A 20,996-nucleotide genomic window follows, 5' to 3' on the forward strand; every position below is an offset into this window, starting at 1 on the left:
CACTTCAGCATTTACAGAAAGAGTATTCTCTATTATGAACGCAAAGTGGTGGGACGACAGGAATAAACCTTCATTAAAACTAATTAAAAATGAACTTTTAGTTTACTTAAATCTTTGTTTGGTATGTTTAGAGGCTATTAATGTATTTAAAAGCGACAGCAATTTGTTACTGGCTGCTAGATGTAACAAAAATATGTTTTTAAAAACAAAAAATTAAATACTTTATTTTTATGCTGAGTACTTTTTTTTAACCTTTTAGTCGAGAAATACTTTATGTAAAGCCTGAAAAGGTGGCAACCCTAATTGTGACTGACACATCATCATCTTAAGGTTGTCAGTCCTAAGACTGGTTGGACACACAGTAACCTAACCCTACCCCTCCTAACTCCCGTTTCTGCCTTTAATATGTCTCTGACTAGACCTTCATGCCTGAGAAGGTGTCCTACCAACCTATCTGACCTATTTCTTATTGACTTTCATAGAATCCTCTGTTCTCCTATTCATTCTAATACCTCTTCATTTCTGTCCTCATCAATCGCCTATAACCCCATATTTCGAACGATTCTAAGCTTTTCTTTCCCGCCACGTCTACTGTCCATGTTTCGCACCCATACAGCGCCGTGCTCCGAACATACACTTTAACCTAATATGTACTAATGACATTACTTTATTGACTGAGTTGTATGGACTATCGATGTCGTAAGCGAAATCTCTTAATAATTGTACAGTAGATACATGGATTCTTCGTTCTTTTTTTTGTGAATATCAAGAGATTGATTCAGTACTAATTTAAATGGTTTGATAAATACAACTGGCTAATTAAATTCTATTTAATAATAGCGGCCTTAAGTGGAATTTAAATTGGATTTTACTAATCTGGTAAAACCGTGTTAAATTTAATATAAATTTATGTAAATCATCTAAGGTAAATCATACTTTCTGTTTAATCACAGTGGAGGTCATCCTTTCCTGTGTGTGAATTTCGAAAATAGGAAGAATATAGAGTAATAAAGGGCAGATAGGATACTTTTGGGACAAGAATTCCCTAGGTGAATTAATCAGGTCGGTATGTGTATGTGCCGGAACCCACGACTTTACGAAAACAGAACTGCCGGATTCCCTAAGGAAATAAATATATCATTGAAATGGTGACAGAACTTCCTGGGAATCAGTAGTAATTTAACGAAACTCTCAGATATAATTTCTTTTATAGCTTTTTCAGTAACTTTTAAGTCAGAAATTCCTGATTAATTTCAATAATACCACCCCAGTTTACATATCTATTAATTAAGAAAATTCATTAATTGAATTACGGTATTTAATATTAGTAACGAATCCATGTAAAGAAACATTGGCTACAATAACCCATGATTTACTTTCACAATGTCATGCGTTATAACATGTGGTCACTGTACTTTTTTTATGTTGTTCAACGTAATTATAATTTTGTGAAAGTAATTTCGACACTTATGCACTTGTAGGTAACAAAGAAAGCTATCTTCTCCCTTTTTCATTTCACTTTTCAACATCTTAAGATGGCGCATGATTTCTTAACGTAATTTTCTTCCAGTTCGTTTATTTTTTCGGGGCCTGTTCGTTTCGTTTGAAAAGGTACTACTTCTTTAATTATGCAAATAGGTATAAAAGAAATAATTTGAATTGCGAAACAATGTAGGGAAGGGTAAATCCCAAGAGCTGTGTGTTGGCTCTGACTTCGATTGCATGCCAAATTAAGCGAAGAACACACTTATGCGATTGCAAATGGTGAAACAGTAAAAAAATGGGTCTCCCTATTTGATCCTGTTAGCTTTTTATCATTAATTTCTATCAGCTATAGTGTTTAATTTTTCAACTAATTTATCGAATAACATTATATTTACAAAAGGGAACATGCTGCTTAATGAAAACTGGATAAATTAAATTGAAAACTTCATCACAGCATCGCATTATTGTAGTCAAACCAAACCAAATATTCGAATGAGAAAATAATAATTTATTGTATCTGACAACTAGTCAGGACAGTAACCAGTACTTATTTACAGATTTAATTCAAATTCCCTGATTTACGTATATATTTGCCCCAAAACGATGTTATTTTGCTTTAATTATACGATTATTCAAGTACATATATTCTACCGACTATAATTAGAAGAGAATAGTCCGCTTAAACGTTTGAAGTAAACAATATAAAATGATATAGCAAGAAGTTTCGTCTTTTTTGATGTTTAAATTGTTAATTATTTCAATTTTCAAAGGACAGAGAAGCCTTAATGTTTCTTCAAATTTCTTGTTTATTCCGTAAAATGTTCGTAAACAACACTTTCTTTAAGTTGACAAGAAGTTAGATGTAAAAATTTATTTCTTTTGGTGGAATATCCTCGAATAATTTTCTTCTTTGACCAATAAAAAATAAAATATTGGTTTGCGTGCTTTTGTACATGCGTTAGTTTTATTTATGTATAATATTACATTTATTTATCCAGTGTATAGATAACAATAACGATGTATTAATATTGAAATCAGGTCTTATCGGATGAGTAGGATAGGAATCAACTTAAATATCACAGGAACTACAAAAAATATTGTGTTATTTTCGAAATATACAAATAATCAAAGCATTTTAGAACTTATCTATATTTCATAATTATTTTTATTACAGTTGAGTTCCCTACAAACAGTTTACCCTTTTAACTCGCCAAAATAAATATAATTTAAAAAAAATTAAGATCACAAATTAATTGAATAACATTTAGTCGCTTTCATTGAAACAGTTCTAATTTAACATTGGGGAAGGTAGTAGGTGCAAAGGAGGTTTAAAAAATTCAATTTTGATATTTCAGGTGGCCATTCACTTAGCCAATCGTGGTTTTCGGGTGTTTGCTGGATTAAAAGAAGGAGCTACCGAGGGTTGTAATAATGACGATTCCGTGCCATCAAGGGTAATAAGATCGTGGCAAAAACACCGAGAAAGCACTGAATGCCTAACGACCGGTGCTTTAATAGCTCTACCCATTGACGTTACCAGAGAGGACGTTTTACACGAAGCTGTGGACATAATTAGAGCTCACTTACCAGCTGGCAAAGATGGTAAGAATTAAAAAAAAAAGGACCATTAATCATTGTATGTTTACAAACAGTGGACGTAAAAATGGTAATTAACGTTACTGAAAAAGGACCGAGTTAATAAACTTTTAAATTAGACTTTAAGTGCCTTTTTATCTAACTCATTTTGTGACTCTTTTCAAACTTGTTAAGTACATATAGATATATACAAAATTACAATCAAGGAATTAATTAGGTACTCTGTTTAATATAGGAATTGAAAAAGTACTCAGGTGGAAACGGTTAAACAATTAAAACTTCATTAGTATTAAACAATAACAATACTTCTGTTATCATTACAACTCATTATAAGAATCAAAGTAGAGATAAAAGATCTGAAAACTTGGTTTGTGGAATCATAACTGAAGTTACTAGAACTTTCCGATCATTTAATTCAACTTTTACTAATCTTAAATATACATTCGGAAACCAGAAAATCTTGAGAGTATAAAAGCTCCTGCGCCCTAATCTACTAATCGTAAGATAAACGTAAGGCCGGTTGTCCACGAAACCGATGAAACTGTGACCGGACGGTTGGGAAGGTGATAGAAGCTGATTGATCCGGCTAATCAAATTGACTACGGAATGTATCGCCCAATTCGTATCAAATCGCGTTGTGACAGTAGAATAACCACACTCATTTACACGTATCTGATCTTCACCGCCCAGATGTCGCCGTTCCGACTTCCGTGAAATCGGATTCGTAGACGCCCAGCTTAAATCATAACTAACATTGCGGACTGTACGTTCTCGATTATTCTTTTGTAATAGCAGGCAACTGAATGCTACTTACGAATAAATAAAATGTAGCATTAAAAACGTATTCCTATACAATTTCTTACATCATCCTTTTAACTTAACAAAATGTGCTTATCTACAGTAAACGCCGCGTGCTAAGAACAATAGCAGGAAGTTTGTCTAATGAGATAATTGTAAAAGATGGGTAAAAAACATTTGTGTGTTATACTGACATGTATAGTGTAAAGAGATCGTTTTATTAAGTCACTCATGTGTGCCCATGTAGATGTCAAGGTTAATATGATGATTAAACTTGTGAATAAAATTATTATAGATACTAAAAATAACCACAATATCGTTTGTTACACAATTAATTTAATACGAAATTAACGCCTATTAATTTAATTGAACAAAAATGTTTCGTAGAAACTAAATTAATTGCTCTAATGAATTCACAGCTTACGTTTAGTATTTCAAAGATGGTATAAATAATATAAAAATTGAATTTGGAAATTTTGCATTTAAATAGAAGTAATTTTTTGTATTTTTTGTTTATCTGGATTTTAAATAGAACGACATATTTCAACTAAACTACAGTTCTCTTGTCTGTTTAAAATACAGTTGACAGTTTTAATTACATTGAAACAATTTTACAAACATATATTTATTATTACATTAGGAAGTTGACTTGTTTCAAGTACATTTTTGCTTCAAAACAGCTTGTGTAAATAATTTACAATAACGTGTTACAAGTTGCAATGCAGTGGGTACTCATACAACAAAGTAATTGATTCTCTTTTAAACTTCCTTTTCATTGGTAAAACGACACATTTAAAAATAAGTATCTGTTTTATATTTTCAATTATTTAAGAAATCGATACAGTAGAGTACTAACTTAACGTGACCCATCGACTGTAATATAATGAAGCAGTAAAGGTCATTAAACGATTTCGAATACAAACGGCTCTGTTATGATTAGCAATCATTCTTATTCTAATAAAATGTTATACTCATAATAAAAGATATACCTGCTTGGTCTAATATTATTGTTATAAACTAAACAGTGTGGAATAGATAAACGTTTCCAAAGTAGATTGTTACGCTAAGGTCAATCAATTTATCAACTAAGAAAGTTTCACGGTAACTTTAGTTTTAATTAAAACTTCTCACACTGAGATGTCAAGGTCGTTAAATTTCTAAGGCAAGGAAACATATACAATACAACTATGAAAATTGCTGACAAAATTAACAACATAAAGGAAGTGGTAATAGTTTTTGTGGTAGACACAATTCACAATTAGTACTGTTTAATAATGAAAATTTCAGTGAATAGTTACACTGAATATGACATTTATTGACAGTATATTACTTGAATTTACTAGTAATATCGATCGCTATGGATTTCTTACTTAACTTTTTAAAAATTCTGTTTGCACTTGACCAGTCCGTGTGACCAGTTGTCCCGCACTCTTATTTAATGAGCGTAGAATGCCGAGAACTTTAATTTGATAGGTACCTATACGCTCTACGAGGTTTGTTCAAGAAGTATTGCGAATTTTGAATTTCCGCGGGTTTCGTACATTCGATTTTCGATTTTTTTGTGGTATTATGTTTCTCACTTATATCGACAAGTTCGGCCATGTTGAATGTTCAGTTAATTTTTAACAGCTGCTTTGCTTGCACGTGTTTTCGCTCGTCTTCGATTTTCCAAAATATGGATCAAAGAATCTGTAAAAATTTTGTGTTAAAAACAAAATTAAGTACGCGGACGCATTCCGAATATTGACTTTGGCATATGATGAAGCTACCTTGGACCGAAGCAACGTTTATCGGTGGTACAAATGGAGTCGAAAAGATGTGAACGACGAAGAGCGTGCCATACGTCCGAGACGTCAACAACAGACGAAAACACTGATGAAGTGAAGAAAAAAAACAAATAGAATGGCTTCTGCGATTTGATTTTTACCAATGATTTCGGCATGAAACGGGTCGCCGCGAAATTCGTTCCAAAATTGCTCAGTTTTGAGCAAAAACTGCATTGCATTAACATTGCTGAGGAGCCGTTGGACTCTGTCCGCTACGACCCAAATTTGCTCGAGAGGGTCATAACTGGTGACGAATCATGAGTTCATGCTTATGATGTGGAAACCAAAGCTCAGTCATCCCAATGGAAGCTGCCGCACGAAACAAGATCGAAAAAAGCGCGCCAAGTTAGGTCGAATGTGAAGGTTTTGCTTACAGTTTTCTTCGATTGCAGGGGTGTGGTGCATCATCAGTACGACAGAGTAGAACTGTCAATAAGGAAACAAACAGAAACGCCCGGATTTGTGGAAGAACAAAAATTGGCTTTTGCACCATGATAACGCCCCTGCTTACATATCGTTGCTTGTGTGCGAATTTTTAGCCAAAAACAACCCACAAATAATGCCGCAGCTACCGTCTTTTTCAGATCTGGCCCCCGGAACATTTTTTTTGTGCCCAAAACTGATGAGGCCCATGAAAGGACGACGCTACGCTACGATTGAGGAGATAAAGACGGCATCGAAGGAGGAGCTGACCAAGATCATAAATAAGATTTTTTGAAGTGCTTCGAGAATTGGAAAAACGTTGACACATATGTACGATATATGGTGGGGATTATTTTGAAGAAGATAAAATAGATATTCATGAGCGGTATTTTTTGAACAAACCTCGTATAGGTCGCTGCGACCTATGCAAACACTACATCCGAAATGTTATTAAGAATGTAGAAAAATTCCTTTTTGTGAAATCGCCTAAAGAAATAATTCGGAAAAAAAAAACATTTTCCCCGGGTGAAATTAATATTTAACGTACACTCGTAAACTGTATTTTATGTGTAGGTATAAAGTCGGTACTCGCAACATTTGTATAAAATAACAGTCTGCTTTTTTCTGTTTAAAGGTTTGTGGGCGGTAATAAACACGGGCGGTCTGTTATATCGAGGTAAATTAGATCAGCAAAACATCTCCCATTGGGATGCCATGTTGAAGACCACGGTGCTGGGGATTTTACGAGTAACCAGGGCCTTCCAAGGGCTTCTACGCAGTGCCGGTGGCAGGATAATCACGTTCGGGGCGATCGAAGGTGGCGAGGCCGGATTAGTTGCATACACTGCATCCAGATACGCTGTCGAAGGCGCTAGTAACGCTTTAAGGGAGGAATTGAGCCCCATGGGTATCAAAGTCGTTTGTCTGAACAATCACGGACTTCCGGATGATTTGATGTTTGCCATGCCAAAATTGAAAAGGTAAGTCTGTCTCAGCGACATATTTCTGTCATCAAAATAAGTCTGCTCTAGGAAAACATTATTTAATATCCATAAATAAAAAATTGTATGTTTGCTTTCGTTCCCTTCGTAATGAAAAACAGATTTCTATGTCGACACAATAGGTATTGGTTGTTTGACCACAAAAGGTCGTAACATTATTAAAATCCTCGAGATTGTATGAAATAGGTAGAGGCTTGACGATAAAGTAAAGGTGTAGATGATAGCCTTCACCCTTTCGTGGGTGGGGGTAGGGGGGAATGAAAAGAGGAGGTCTCCCCCACCACTGTACCATAAAAAGTTCGTGGCGGTCTCACCCCCATAAAAAGTTAATAAACATGCCAATTTTTATACATTTCTAGGCATGTAAATATTTATATAGTCATTCTTAAACAATATTGAAAGGTAAAACTAATGAAAAAATATTGAGAAAGTTATATAAAACGTTATTTAAATATCTTTATCAATAGGGTAGGTTAGGTTAGGTTATCGGGTTTTGTTCAAGTGACCACCCTCTTTCGATCCCCCACCTCCACCCGCTTGAAAATATTTTTTTATTGAATTTTATTTGAATTATAGTGTATGAAAATTGTCAAAATAATCAACTTTAAACCCCCATAACTTTTTATGGGGGTGAGACCGCGACGAACTTTTTATGGTACAGTGGTGGGGGAGACCTCCTCTTTCGATCCCACCAGCACCTACCCCCTTCCGGGGGTGGGGGCCATCATCTAGACCTTTACCGACGATTATTCTTTTCAATTATTCTGAAAACTAGTACCAAAGTATTTTTTTATCTTTTCATTTGCTTCGTAATAATCGAGTATTAAATTAAAATGCGTAATTAGTCGTGGCATATTCAATAATTCAATTCCTTTCATAAACGATATGCCAAGTTTCGTTTTAACAGACAAGATCGTAATCAAATAAAGTTGTAAACATTGGGACCCAGTTTATGTGCAACCCTTTATGAAATTCGACTTATCGACCTCTTCGCAGAACGCCTTCGGAGATTGCTGATATTGTTCAAAGAAAAGCTTGTAATTTGACTTCATGCCTTCGTATATTGTCAAGTTTCTCGGATAATAATTAGGTAGCGGTTAATTGGCGCGTATAAATTATTACGTAATATGTACACACTGGAGTAAAATAAGGGGAGAGCGTCTTTAGAAATGCAGAATGTTAATTATAACGCGGAAGAGACCATACGTTCAAGGTAGAAATGGGGTAACTTGTCATGATTATGAATATTTGTAAACAACCAGCAAATAGATCATAATATGCTTTTAGGAAAATTATAATCATTTTGTCATTAAGAATGTGTATGTACAAGGATTTTTGGGATGTATTTTTCTTTAGTATGACGTTCCAGTTATCATCATTGTAAATACATCTGGGAAAATTATTCGATTTATCAATTAATAATCGATTATCCATTAGTAGAAATAATCGATTGTAGAATTTAATAATCGCCCAGCTCTTGTTGTAACAACCTGACGTTTGGTAATAGGCATCGGAAATAACCCCCACGCTTTTGCAAGTTAGAGGGTGTAGGTTCAATAACAGTAATAAATTATTCCAAGCTATGTTTCTACCACCTGCCACTTTATATTTGCTTATGAGAAACAACAGACGTGAGTTATTATTTATTTATGTACCTTAGTCGTTCGTCGGGTCAAATTTAAAACGGCAAAAATCCATTTGTTATATTTCATATGAAAAATTAATAGATGACTCGAATATATACAAAATGTTCGAGTTTGATTAATAAAAGTTGTGACCAACTTCCAAGTGTGTTATTTATTCATTTAATTATTCAAATATATATAGTATAAACGGTTTGATTTCTGATAGAAGAAAAGTACAATAAGTTTACTATTCTTTTATAATAACAAAAGACAGTCTTTTAGGTCGATCTACTTTTAGAGAACTCAACAAAAATGGGGAAGTTTCTAACTTTCTAAATTACGAAACTTTTCACCAAGTGTTTTTTATCTCCTTTTGTTGTTTTGGTTATCATTTTGTAATCTTGGTTAGTATACAACCCTAAAAGTATTTATTTGAAGGAAAGTTCTCAATGACGAAGAATGCTCTTTCGTTATTGATTGCTGTTCAATTTTCGTATACTGAAATCACGCACTAGAAAATGCGACACTCGGTTAAGCATTGCAAATAGCATCAATATTTTCTGGAACGTAAGGAATTCTGGAAGGGTGTTCAACTTCCAACCCCATTTCATTCCTTTATTACTTATTTATAGAAAGGAAGAGACGGTATCCATTTTGATGGCCTAAGGCGATGTTGAGTTTTATTATTTAATGAAAAATCTTTAGGTTTCCGTGACCTGGGTTTATTAGCCGAAATCGTTACTATGCACGCTAGCCTAGCTCTTACCCAAAAGTATTCGTGGGATCTTTAGATTCCATTCTACATTAATAGCACTAAACAGTTTGTCTTTGTGACTTTGTCGATTCTTAAAACCTATACGACTTACTGAATGGGTTATATGTCATATTTAATTATATTTTAAAAAATTGTATCGTCAACTTTATCTGGTATTTGTAAAAACTCATTAAAATGCAAATATTAAATGTTTTTATATTTGTGGTAAATTAAATGACTTAAATCAAGCAATAAATTGTACTTAGCACTTTGTATGTGTATTGTATGTACGGAGTTATTTGGCCTCCAATTTTTGAAACTCCGTTTTCCGTTTAGTTCAAGAAGGTGAACTCCTTTCAATGAACAAGCCAAGCAGACTTATGTAACCGATACTAATTAGTGTCAAGAATTTAAAATTAATATAAACTTTAACTGTTACCTTTACGCATTCTTGCTCAATAAATATGTTCTCCGACCTGAACAAACACTTTAGAAAATCATTTGTTCCGTGAAGGAAATAAAAATTCATTTCTCTTTTTCTCGATTCCAGTAAACAAGAATCCGGTGATGTGTCAGTTGACATGAGCGGATGCCTCGACTATTACCCGACAGCTTTGTCTGATACGGCGCTGCAAACTTTAGATGTTGCCATCACTTCCGGAAAACCGAAGAGAAATTACACTCTGATGAGGAATCCCAAATGGTTGAATCCGTTACAATTCGTTAAAGTTGTTTGACTGAATGGCAGGGCACATTTACGCATTTCACTCGATTATTACTAACACCCATGATGCAATAATAACATGTGTACCTAATAAACATTTATATCGTGGTTCTCTGTATATATATACATACATGTATTTCATTAATTTAGAAAAGTCGATTCAATAAACTGTTTTTGTATTATATTTTTAAAATAAAAAATTAAGCTTACTGTACTGTTTGTTTAACTTGAATTTATTCATAATTAAACTAACTGTGAAAGCATCGGAGTAGTTACATATGTGAAGTTGTGTATGGTAGAAATATATTTTAATAATCAATTTGGAAAGCTACAATTTGAAGGCAAGTTTCAGAACTGATAGAATGTGCCAACGGTTTTCGAGTGCGGTATCAAATAAGTAGGTAAGCTAGGATAAAATAGTTTAGACATAATAAACTGCTCCTGAAATTACTGCGAGATGAAAGCTATTTACTAAGGTTCGAGAAGTGATAATAATTATGTAAAAAACTACGTAGAATCTCATGGTGTCAACAGTTTTTAAGTGCGGTGCTGTATGGATACTTTCCGGCATTATTTTGCTGGAATATGTAAAATATTTTAAACATAAAAAGGCGCTCGTGAAATGAGTTGGAGTTGGAAGGTAGTTACTAAACTTTGAGAAGTAATAATTATGTAAAGAAATACGTAGAATCTCGTGGTGCCAACGGTTTTTATGTGCGGTGTCAAATGGATACTTTCCGGCATTATTTTGCTAGAATATGTAAAATATTTTAAACATAAAAAGGCGCTCGTGAAATGAGTTGGAGTTGGAAGGTAGTTACTAAACTTTGAGAAGTAATAATTATGTAAAGAAATACGTAGAATCTCGTGGTGCCAACGGTTTTTAAGTGCGGTGTCAAATGGATACTTTCCGGCATTATTTTGCTAGAATATGTAAAATATTTTAAACATAAAATAGCGCTCGTGAAATGACTTGGAGTTGGAAGGTAGTTACTAAACTTTGAGAAGTAATAATTATGTAAAAAAAATACGTAGTATCTCGTGGTGCCAACGGTTTTTAAGTGCGGTGTCAATTGGATGCTTTCCGGCATTATTTTGCTAGAATATGTAAAATATTTTAAATACAAAAAGGCGCTCGTGAAATGATTTGGAGTTGGAAGGTAGTTATTAAACTTTGAGAAGTGATAATCATGTAAAAAAATACGTAGAATCTCGTGGTGCCAACGGTTTTTAAGTGCGGTGCCAAATAGATACTTTGCGACAATATTTTGATAAAATGGATAACATTATAACATGAAAAACCGCTGGTGAAGTGATTTAGAAATTGAAGGTGGTTACTAAACTCTGAGAAGTGATATTTATATAAAAGAGTATGTAGAATCTCGTTGTGCCAACGATTTTCGAGTGCGATGTCAAATTGATAGGTATTTGTATAAAGCCAAAAAAAGGCGGTGGGTGAAATTATCTAGAGATGGAAGCTGTTCACTAAAGTTAGAGACAGGTAAGTTCCCATTTGTGACAGGACCTCTAAAAATTCGTTCTCTACTACTTTTCCATTCATATAGAACGAAAATCGTAAATAATACGAAAATGTTCCATTACTATAAAATGATACAGAGTTATAATATAAAATTCCCAACAAAAAAAGGACAAATCATCTATTTCATTCTGTCGGAATGTTGACAATGTTCAAAATTGCGCTTCAGAAAAGCTCCTCTCGTATAAAAGCTTTCTATGTGGAATAATAATAACTGGAAAGGTTCAAAGGACCCTTCTTATGAAATCTTTCAGAAAATTTAACGATGTTATTTCACGAATACAAACGGCGTGTGGAAAGTGGAAAGTGAAATAACGCACAGTGTTAAAAGGTGATAAGGGCATGTCAAACCTGTGACTACGTAAAAAAGACAAAAGTCATTGATTTGTTCACAATTTTAAGTAGGTATGCCACTCCTAACGATGCCCTAACAAGGAAAAATAGAAAAAACGATAGAAAAAGGAATGAGTGCGTACATAGGGTTTGCAGATTTAGAGAAAGCTTTTGACAATGTTAAATGGGACAAGATGTTAAATATATTTAAAAATGTAGGGTGAGTTACAAAGATAGAAGAGTGATACTTAGTTTGTATAAAGAGCAACAGGCAGTTATAGAGCTAGGGATGCAACGTAGAGAAGTAAATATTAGGAAGGCAGTCAGACAGGGATGCACACTGTCACCGCTACTTTTTAATCTATACATCGAAGACGCCATCAACATCATTAAAGACAGTACAACTGTAGGGATAGATGTGCAAGGGCAAAAGATTAGTATGCTTAGATTTGCAGATGATATAGCAGTATTAGCATCTAGCAAGGAGGACCTAGAGATAGCTTTAAATAAAATGGAAGCGGTACTGACAGATCAGTACTGTATGAAAATAAATAAAAGTAAAACTAAAATACTGATATGCAAGGGAAGAAAAAGTAGGGAAAGAGCGAATATAAAGATAGGAGACGAAAAATTAGAAGAAGTGGCTGATTTTAGATACCTAGGAAGTCAGATAAGTGAGGATGGAAGGAGTAGTAGGGATATAAAGCAGAGGATAGCGCAGGGTCGTGTCGCCTTTAATAAAAAGAAGTCACTTCTATGCTCGCGAACGGTTAATTTAGAAATTCGAAAAAGGTTGTTAAAGGTGTATGTTTGGAGCACGGCGTTGTACGGGTGCGAAACATGGACAGTGGGAGCGGCGGAAAAGAAAAGGTTAGAAGCGTTCGAAATGTGGTGTTATAGGCGGATGATGAGGATATCGTGGGTAGAAAAGGTTAGAAATGAAGAGGTATTGGAAAGAATAGGAGAACAGAGGACTCTATGGAAGTCAATAAAAAATAGGCGAGATAGGTTGGTAGGACACCTTCTCAGGCATGAAGGTCTAGTCAGAGACATATTAGAGGCAGAAACAGGAGTTAGGAGGGGTAGAGGTAGACCTAGATTAGATTACTGTTCGCAAATAGTTAAGGATGTGGGCTGTTCTAGTTTTAGGGAAATGCGAAGTTTAGCTCAGGATAGGAAAGAGTGGAGGTACGTGTCCAACCAGTCTTAGGACTGACGACCTTATGATGATGATGATGAGGTATCACCAACCAATTCATACTAAGTAATAAATTATTCAATTTCATCAACTATTAAAGCTGAAATCCGCCCTTTATTCGCTAAGTAATTTGATTTACAATATGATTTAAAATTTATTATTTAACAAATACAACAGTCACTATAGGCAACCTTTTAAACTCAGTTGAATTAGTTGTAAACAATAAACTCCGTCGCGGAGAGAGCAAAAACCAAATTGTCAGATTAATGATTTGTTTTACAATTACATTCAAAAACAACATGAGTAAGTATGTGTAACGTGAGGTATTTCACATGGCGAGATTTTTTTTTCTGGGAATAAATCACAAAAAGCAATTATATCACGTCACATTTTGCATATTAATTGTTTTAATGACATGTTTGGATTACTTACACGTGTAGTCAAAAATTCAAAGTCAACGCACGTTTAAATTCCTGTATAATGAATTTACGACTTAAAATATCTGCCTACCTGCCTATTTTAGAAAATTTAAATATAATTGTGTTGATTTTAAGTAAACACGATAAAAAAGATGCCTATAAACAGAAGAGTGGGCCTTTATTGTTATCTATGTATAGGATTTTATGAATTTGCTATATTATGTGAACAAACAATAAAAAGAGAGTTTGTGCTTTGTATCTCTGATAATAATTTTATTCTTATGTTTTTTCGGATTCCCTAGGGTATATGACTAAAAATAGTACCTACATTACATATCAAGAAGAAAATAGGTACAGTTTTATTTTTCCGATATGAATTGCTGGTAAATACGCCTCTTTTCGAGGTTTTGATTTATGAATCATGATTACTATTTTTGACGGTATCAATTGTCTACATTGTGCTTGTCTTTTATAAGAAACAGCCCATCATTCTTTTTTGTTTTTATTCTTTTGTGATGTGTTTCTGTGTTGTTTTCTTTGTTTCTTTGTTAACTTTTAAAGGGACTCTTATATATACGAGATATTGCTGTTACCTTTTTATACGTATGACATTGTTATGTTAGATAATACTTCTCGGATGAAAGTGGATCATCTTCTTTTATTTCACGTAATATAATCCACGTGTATGTGTATACGAAGTTATATATATATACACATATATAAATGTGTTAATTTGTAAGTAAAAGAAAACAGTTTCCCTACAATTTTCATTTGAATAAATATAATAATGTACAGTTTGATGAAAACGGACGATTAAAATAAACTGATAAGATAAACTTACCTAAATTATTTTCTTCCTAGAAGTCACCTTGCAAAACTATAACTAATGTGAATCAACACTCCTGTGCACATTCAGTTAGAGTTTCAATGACCATAACATCACAAAACTCACAAACAAAAGCAAACATTACTTAATGTTGTTATTATCTTTTTTGATAAGGACTCTTGTTGAATTTAAGAATAAATAAAAAAAACACAGGTATGCAAGGGAAGAAAAAGTAAGGAAAGAGCGAATATAAAGATAGGAGACGCAAAATTAGAAGAAGTGGCTGATATTAGGTATCTAGGAAGTCAGATAAGTCAGGATGGAAGGAGTAGTAGGGATATAAAGCAGAGGATAGCGCGGGGTGGAGTCGCCTTCAATAAAAAGAAGTCACTTCTATGCTCGCGAACGGTTAATTTAAAAATCCGAAAAAGGTTGCTTAAAGTGTACGTTTGGAGCGTGGCGCTGTACGAGTGCGAAACATGGACGGTGACTACTGCGGAAAGGAAAGGCTTTGAAGCGTTCGAAATGTGATGTTACCGGTGAATGATGAGGATACCGTGGATAGAGCAGGTTAGAAATGAAGAGGTATTAGAAAGAATAGGAGAGCAGAGGATTTTATGGAAGTCAATACGTAATAGGTGGGATAGGTTGGTAGGACACCTTCTCAGGCATGAAGGTCTAGTCTGAGACATATTAGAGGCAGAAGCAGGAGTTAGAAGGGGTAGAGGTAGACCTAGGTTAGATTACTGCTCGCAAATAGTTAAGGATGTGAGATGTTTTAGTTTTAAGGAAATGCGAAGATTAGCTTAGGATAGGGAGGAATGTAGGTGCGTGTGCATCCAGTCTTAGGACTGACAACCTTATGTTGATGGAAGCTACGAGGTATTGATTACAAAATCAAAGATTCAAAATATTTAATAGCAATAAAGCAGGGAAAATTTATAGTTAAAGTATAGCAAATTAGTTACATGTAATACAGGTTTAGCAAGCTTTTACTTTTTAAACAAACTTTTTATAAATGTTATTAGCTGAGTTAGTTTAATAATAATGAAAAATAAAACGTTGTGGCAAATGATAATAAAAAAAATCAAGTCACACGTATTCAATAGACAGCGGCTGAATAAGAATGGCCTCCAAGACAGTTCCTTCGTCGCAAATTTCACCAAATCCTTGAGAGTTTTTTGCTGGTAGACGAACAAGGGCACTCGCTCCGACGAAGCTATTGATTCGGCTACTGATCTGATTGCCAGTCGGGATAGCTTCAAGGATGTCATCGTTAGAACACTTCCGAAGACGAGCCCTTATGTATTCAGGTCTTGGATCGAGTATCATTTTTTTGTTCTGAACAAACAATAAATCAAAAATCAGTGAAAAATTGCGGTACATAATACTTTTTTTTTTCATTTGTTTACAGTTCAATCATAAATGAAGTGTAGACTTATTTCACCAAAGTTTGTTCAGCTTAGGGCCTTGTCCTGTTTTCAAATGAATCATTACTATCGATAAAAATCATTACTGATTTAGTTTTTGTATATAAAACGCCTTTTTTAGAAAAAGTTATCTTTACACAATTAGTTAGCGTCTAGGAGAATTACCTTCTAATTTTTCTTGCTACGTAAAATATAAGAAGTAGAGAACGCAAGGTATTGTTTTTTAACGGTCACTTTTTTTGGGTCAATATGTACATTAGGTCCTCCTTTAACGAGAATTCTTTCACAAAATTGTAATGAATTATCAAGTGAATCATGAGCTTAACCGGTTTAATTATCTTTTGGTATTTTTACTCGAGTTTTCCAGTTAAATTAGGCTGTGCTGCCTATAATTTTTTTTAATGAAATTATTTTCAAAATGTACACACTCAACATTTTAACTATGCGTGTGCTTTTTGTATGAACATCAAAAAAAGGAATAGCATATTTCATAAAAAATGATTTAGGTCGCTTGCTGGATAATGTAGAAACAAAGCGAATCTAATAATAATTTTTGGGAAATTCAGAAATTGAAAATAGGTGCTTACCAAGCGGACAGATATAACCGGCGGTCTTAAGTTTTCGTAGTTTTCCATTTTCTTCAGTCCTGGTAGAACAAATAACGTCCCTGTTACTAAAGCAGACACAGGATTTCCGGGTAAACCAAAAACAAACTTTCTTCTGCCGTTGAACGTACAGGTGGCAAAAGTGGTTGGTTTTCTTTAGAAACAGTAATTAAGGATTAAGGATAATCTACTTGATATGCAGAGCTTAACAAAATTTAATTAACACCCAAACATGTCTTTGATATTACTCTGATTAGAATTAATCATCCATTTGATTTTGAAATAATGCCAGGGATTATTGTATAATCTGTCTGTTGCGGCTTCAAATAATATTTGTACATATATATTCAATTTTGTTAGTGTTTATAATTTTTGTAAATATTCAATTTTGTTCGTATTTTTAGTTAGTCAACACTTTGTATTTTATTCTAGTTGTAGTCAATTTTAATGTATTTATTTCTGTAGGTATAGATAAATATTAGTTTCTTAGAATAGGTAATGCAGCAATTTTAACGAAGAGATCGGTCCAGGTAGGTCTCACAAAACCATTCATTAATGGAAAACCCAAGTCCGTCGCTACGTCATCACTTCGGAATGTGCAGATAATACCTTAGGGGTACGTAGCGACGGCGAAGGGGTAATGTGCACGATAGGCGTTGCCTATTTTGTGCCAACGTTATTTAAACAACGACAATTCAAATTTTTAGTATTCGAAAATCAACATTCAAGCTTTAACATTCAAATCAATTCACATTCAACAACAATTCAATTATCACCAAGATTCAATATACAATAAAATAGTAAGTGTACATAGTGTATTATATTGTACAAAATAAACCAAACAAACCAAAAAAGTGATTTATTCATCAACAAAATCCGAAAGAATATATGGGGCAGTGAGCGAATACTGCAACCACCGAACATTGGTCCTTCGAGCCGGATATTCCGAATTTTCCGATTCCCCGATTGCCAGTATTCAGCTGTACAGGAATCTTCATTCGAGTCGATCCTTCATTGTAAGCGTAACCAGCATTCCACAGTCGAAACAAGGTAAGTGGCATTGTTTTTCCCAACCGATTCTGTATTTTCCTTTTTTCCTTATTGTAAAGGAATTCTTCGTTTGTCATTGTTTCAATTTTGTGTCAATTTTAATACTAATTCAATATTATGGCGGATATAGAGAGCCTCACTAAAAGGAGAGCTATCTTGAAATCAAAATTGACTAGGGCGAAACATTTTTTAGAGTCTTTTGATCAGAGTGTTCACACAAAAGATCAATTAATTAGTAGATTGGAAGGTTTTAAATCAGTATTAGACGATTTCGAAAACGTGCAATTCGAAATCGAACTATTAGACAAGTCAGAAATCGATAATAAAGAAAGGGGCTTATTCGAAAATGAATATTATAATTTACTTGCTGGTTACAATGCTAAAATTAATTCATTATCTCCCAGTAATCTCGCATGTAGCAACAACATTTCTAATAATCAAAGTCCGTCGCAAACAATTAATAATAATATTCAGCTACCGAAAATCGAACTACCTCGTTTTAGTGGTAATTACGAAGAATGGTTGTCTTTCTATGATTTATTCAATTCAGTTATTCATGAAAATTGCAATTTAACCAAGATAGAAAAATTTCATTACCTGAAAATGTGTCTTACCTCTGAGGCTGCTCATGTAATCAGTTCGTTAACTGCATCAGCCGATAACTATACAAATGCTTGGCAATTATTAAGGGAACGATTTCAAAACAAACGTCTTATTATTCAGGGGCATGTTAATGCGTTATTCAATTTACCAACTGTTCAAAAGGACTCTTCCAGTTCTTTAAGACGATTATTGGACTCATTTAACACTCACTTTAGGTCTCTCACAACTTTAGAGTTACCAACCGAACAGTGGGATATCTTATTAATATATTTAATTAATACCAAATTAGATTTAGTAAGCAAAAAGGAATGGGAGACATCAATGAATTCCGAAATACCTAATTTAGAACAATTAATTAAATTTTTATCTAATCGCTGCCAATTGTTGGAAACATTGGAACAAACAAAAAACTCTAATATTAGTTCAGACAGGATTGCTGTAGAAACTCAGAGAAATGCAAAAAATTATTCGTTGCCAAATGCAAGGCAACGGGTATTAAATACTTATGTAAAACCAAACTCTCTAAGTTGTCCTGTATGTAAAGGTAAGCATTATATCAATCAATGCGATAAATTTATCAAAATGCCGGTTAACAAAAGAATTAAATTTATTCAAAAGACAAATTTATGTTCTAATTGCTTCCGAACCAACCACAAAACACGTGAATGCTATGCTGGTTCTTGCCGTAAATGCAATAAGGTACATAATACCATGTTACATATTGAAAAAACCGATACAGCTTTAGAACCAACTGAAGCGTTAGAAAACTCTACTCCTTCAACTTCTGCTGTCGTAGGTCATTCGTTTTCTAGTTCTGTTCCTAATAGACAAGTATTACTATCAACAGTACAACTTTTAGTATATGACCGTAAAGGTCAACTTCAATTATGTAGGGCATTATTGGACGCAGGGTCCCAACTCAATTTTGGATGGATCATAGGAGGTTCAATAGTTAATAATCAAATTCAAAATAGACAGTGCAATTTTGTTCATCTGGAAAATCAATTATCAAGATTTTGGGAAATCGAAAACATAACTGATCAAACAAGTAATAACTGTACCAACGAGGAGAATGCTTGCGAAACACATTTTAAAATTAATTACCAAAGAAACGAAACAGGACGTTTTGTAGTACGCCTTCCCCTAAAGCCCGAAATACGAGTTTGCAATGTAGTTACCTTCAAACCAACACCATGGTCAACTTTGTTGTTAAAATATTCGTCCTATACCAAATTATTAAGGGTAACGGCACTCATTCGTCGATTTCTTAATAATTGTAGAAATTCAAACAATAAACAAATATCAAGTTTAACGATAGCAGAAGCAAATAATATAACAGTTAAAACCGTGCAAGGAGAAGTTTTTTATCCAAAATTCAGGCAGTTAAATTCAATTCAGTCGTTACATAAGTCAAGTCCAACACTATTACTCAATCCCTTTTTTGACTTACACGGAATTTTACGAGTAGGTGGTAGATTGGGTAACGCAAATGTGGCATATGATCAAAAACACTCTTATATCGTGCCTAAACATTATATTACCAAGCTAACAATATCCCAATATCACAACAAATATTTTCAAATGCAGGCAAAACCGAATGCAGTACATCAGCTTATGACTGATTTGCCTGCAATTAGACTTCAACAATTCAAACTTTTTGTTAATACCAGTGTTGATTATGCCAGTCATATCTTAATGAAGGAAGGTTGCAGACGTGGCAAAAGATTCATTAAGGTGTATATAAGACTTTTTATTTGCTCATCAACAAAGGTAGTACATATCGAATTGATTACGGACCTGACCTCAGAGGCATTTTCAGCAGCACTTAAAAGATTTATTACTAGATAGGGTAGGATCACAAATATTTATTACAACAACGGCACCAATTTTGTTTATGTTAATCGAAAGCTTAAACAATTATATCATCATAATAAATTTAAAAATCATTTATGCGACGCTCTCTCTTACAAATTAATAACGTGGCACTTTATACCACCAAAATCCTCGCATTTTGGAGGAATTTGGAAGGCTGCAATAATGTCTATCCAAAATTATTTCAAACGCATTGTTGGAAACATGACAATGACATTCGAAGGATTGTACACCATTCAAACTCAGATTGAAGCAATCCTAAATTCCCGTCCTCTCCCACCTATTCCCGATGCACCAAATGACCAAGAAGCCCACACACCCGGGCACTTCCTAATCGGCATGCCACTTACTACGATCCCGGAACCGGATCTAACCGAGTTAAATCCAAATCGACTATTCCGACGGCAACACATCCAACAACCCAGCCAACATTTCTGGAAACGCTGGAAAAGTAAATACTTGACTTCGCTACAATCAAGGCCAAAATGGAAACCAATCAAAACCAATATTCCCGTAGGAATTATTCTTATTATTCTCAATGAGGACAACCTTCCACTGCTCCAGTGGGCTGTTGGCCGGGTCGTAGAAATTCACCCAGGACAAGACAACCTAGTGCGCGCTGTATCTATAAAAACGACGACTGAAATAGTGAAAAGTGCAGTGACTAAGGTGTGCCCGTTACCTAATAACAATTCTTTTTAATGATTGAAAGAGACGTAGTCCTTTCAAGGCGGGCGGCATGTTGCGGCTTCAATTAATATTTGTACATATATATTCAATTTTGTTAGTGTTTATAATTTTTGTAAATATTCAATTTTGTTCGTATTTTTAGTTAGTCAACACTTTGTATTTTATTCTAGTTGTAGTCAATTTTAATGTATTTATTTCTGT

At 34.0% G+C, this 20,996-nt stretch overlaps 2 protein-coding genes across 5 annotated transcripts in view; one reads left to right on the top strand and one right to left on the bottom strand.

Moving 5' to 3' along the window:
* The window catches only part of LOC108740227 (D-beta-hydroxybutyrate dehydrogenase, mitochondrial), a 41,870-nt gene extending 31,479 nt beyond the window's left edge, over nt 1-10,391 (top strand). For both annotated transcript variants that reach the window (XM_018474465.2, XM_018474466.2), the window contains exons 3-5: nt 2,841-3,087; nt 6,763-7,108; nt 10,059-10,391. In XM_018474465.2, coding sequence (XP_018329967.1) covers nt 2,841-3,087; nt 6,763-7,108; nt 10,059-10,245 — 780 coding nt within the window. In that variant the 3' untranslated portion in view covers nt 10,246-10,391. The remainder of the gene's footprint in view (nt 1-2,840; nt 3,088-6,762; nt 7,109-10,058) is intronic.
* A 5,065-nt stretch (nt 10,392-15,456) lies between these two features.
* LOC108740224 (gephyrin) overlaps nt 15,457-20,996 on the bottom strand; it is a 28,213-nt gene continuing 22,673 nt past the window's right edge. For all 3 annotated transcript variants that reach the window (XM_025973971.1, XM_025973972.1, XM_025973970.1), the window contains exons 9-10: nt 16,563-16,734; nt 15,457-15,886 (exon numbers count right to left, since the gene is read on the bottom strand). In XM_025973971.1, coding sequence (XP_025829756.1) covers nt 15,638-15,886; nt 16,563-16,734 — 421 coding nt within the window. In that variant the 3' untranslated portion in view covers nt 15,457-15,637. The remainder of the gene's footprint in view (nt 15,887-16,562; nt 16,735-20,996) is intronic.

This window comes from Agrilus planipennis, unplaced genomic scaffold (genome assembly GCF_000699045.2).
Source record: "Agrilus planipennis isolate EAB-ADULT unplaced genomic scaffold, Apla_2.0 scaffold158, whole genome shotgun sequence".
NCBI lineage: Eukaryota > Metazoa > Arthropoda > Insecta > Coleoptera > Buprestidae > Agrilus > Agrilus planipennis.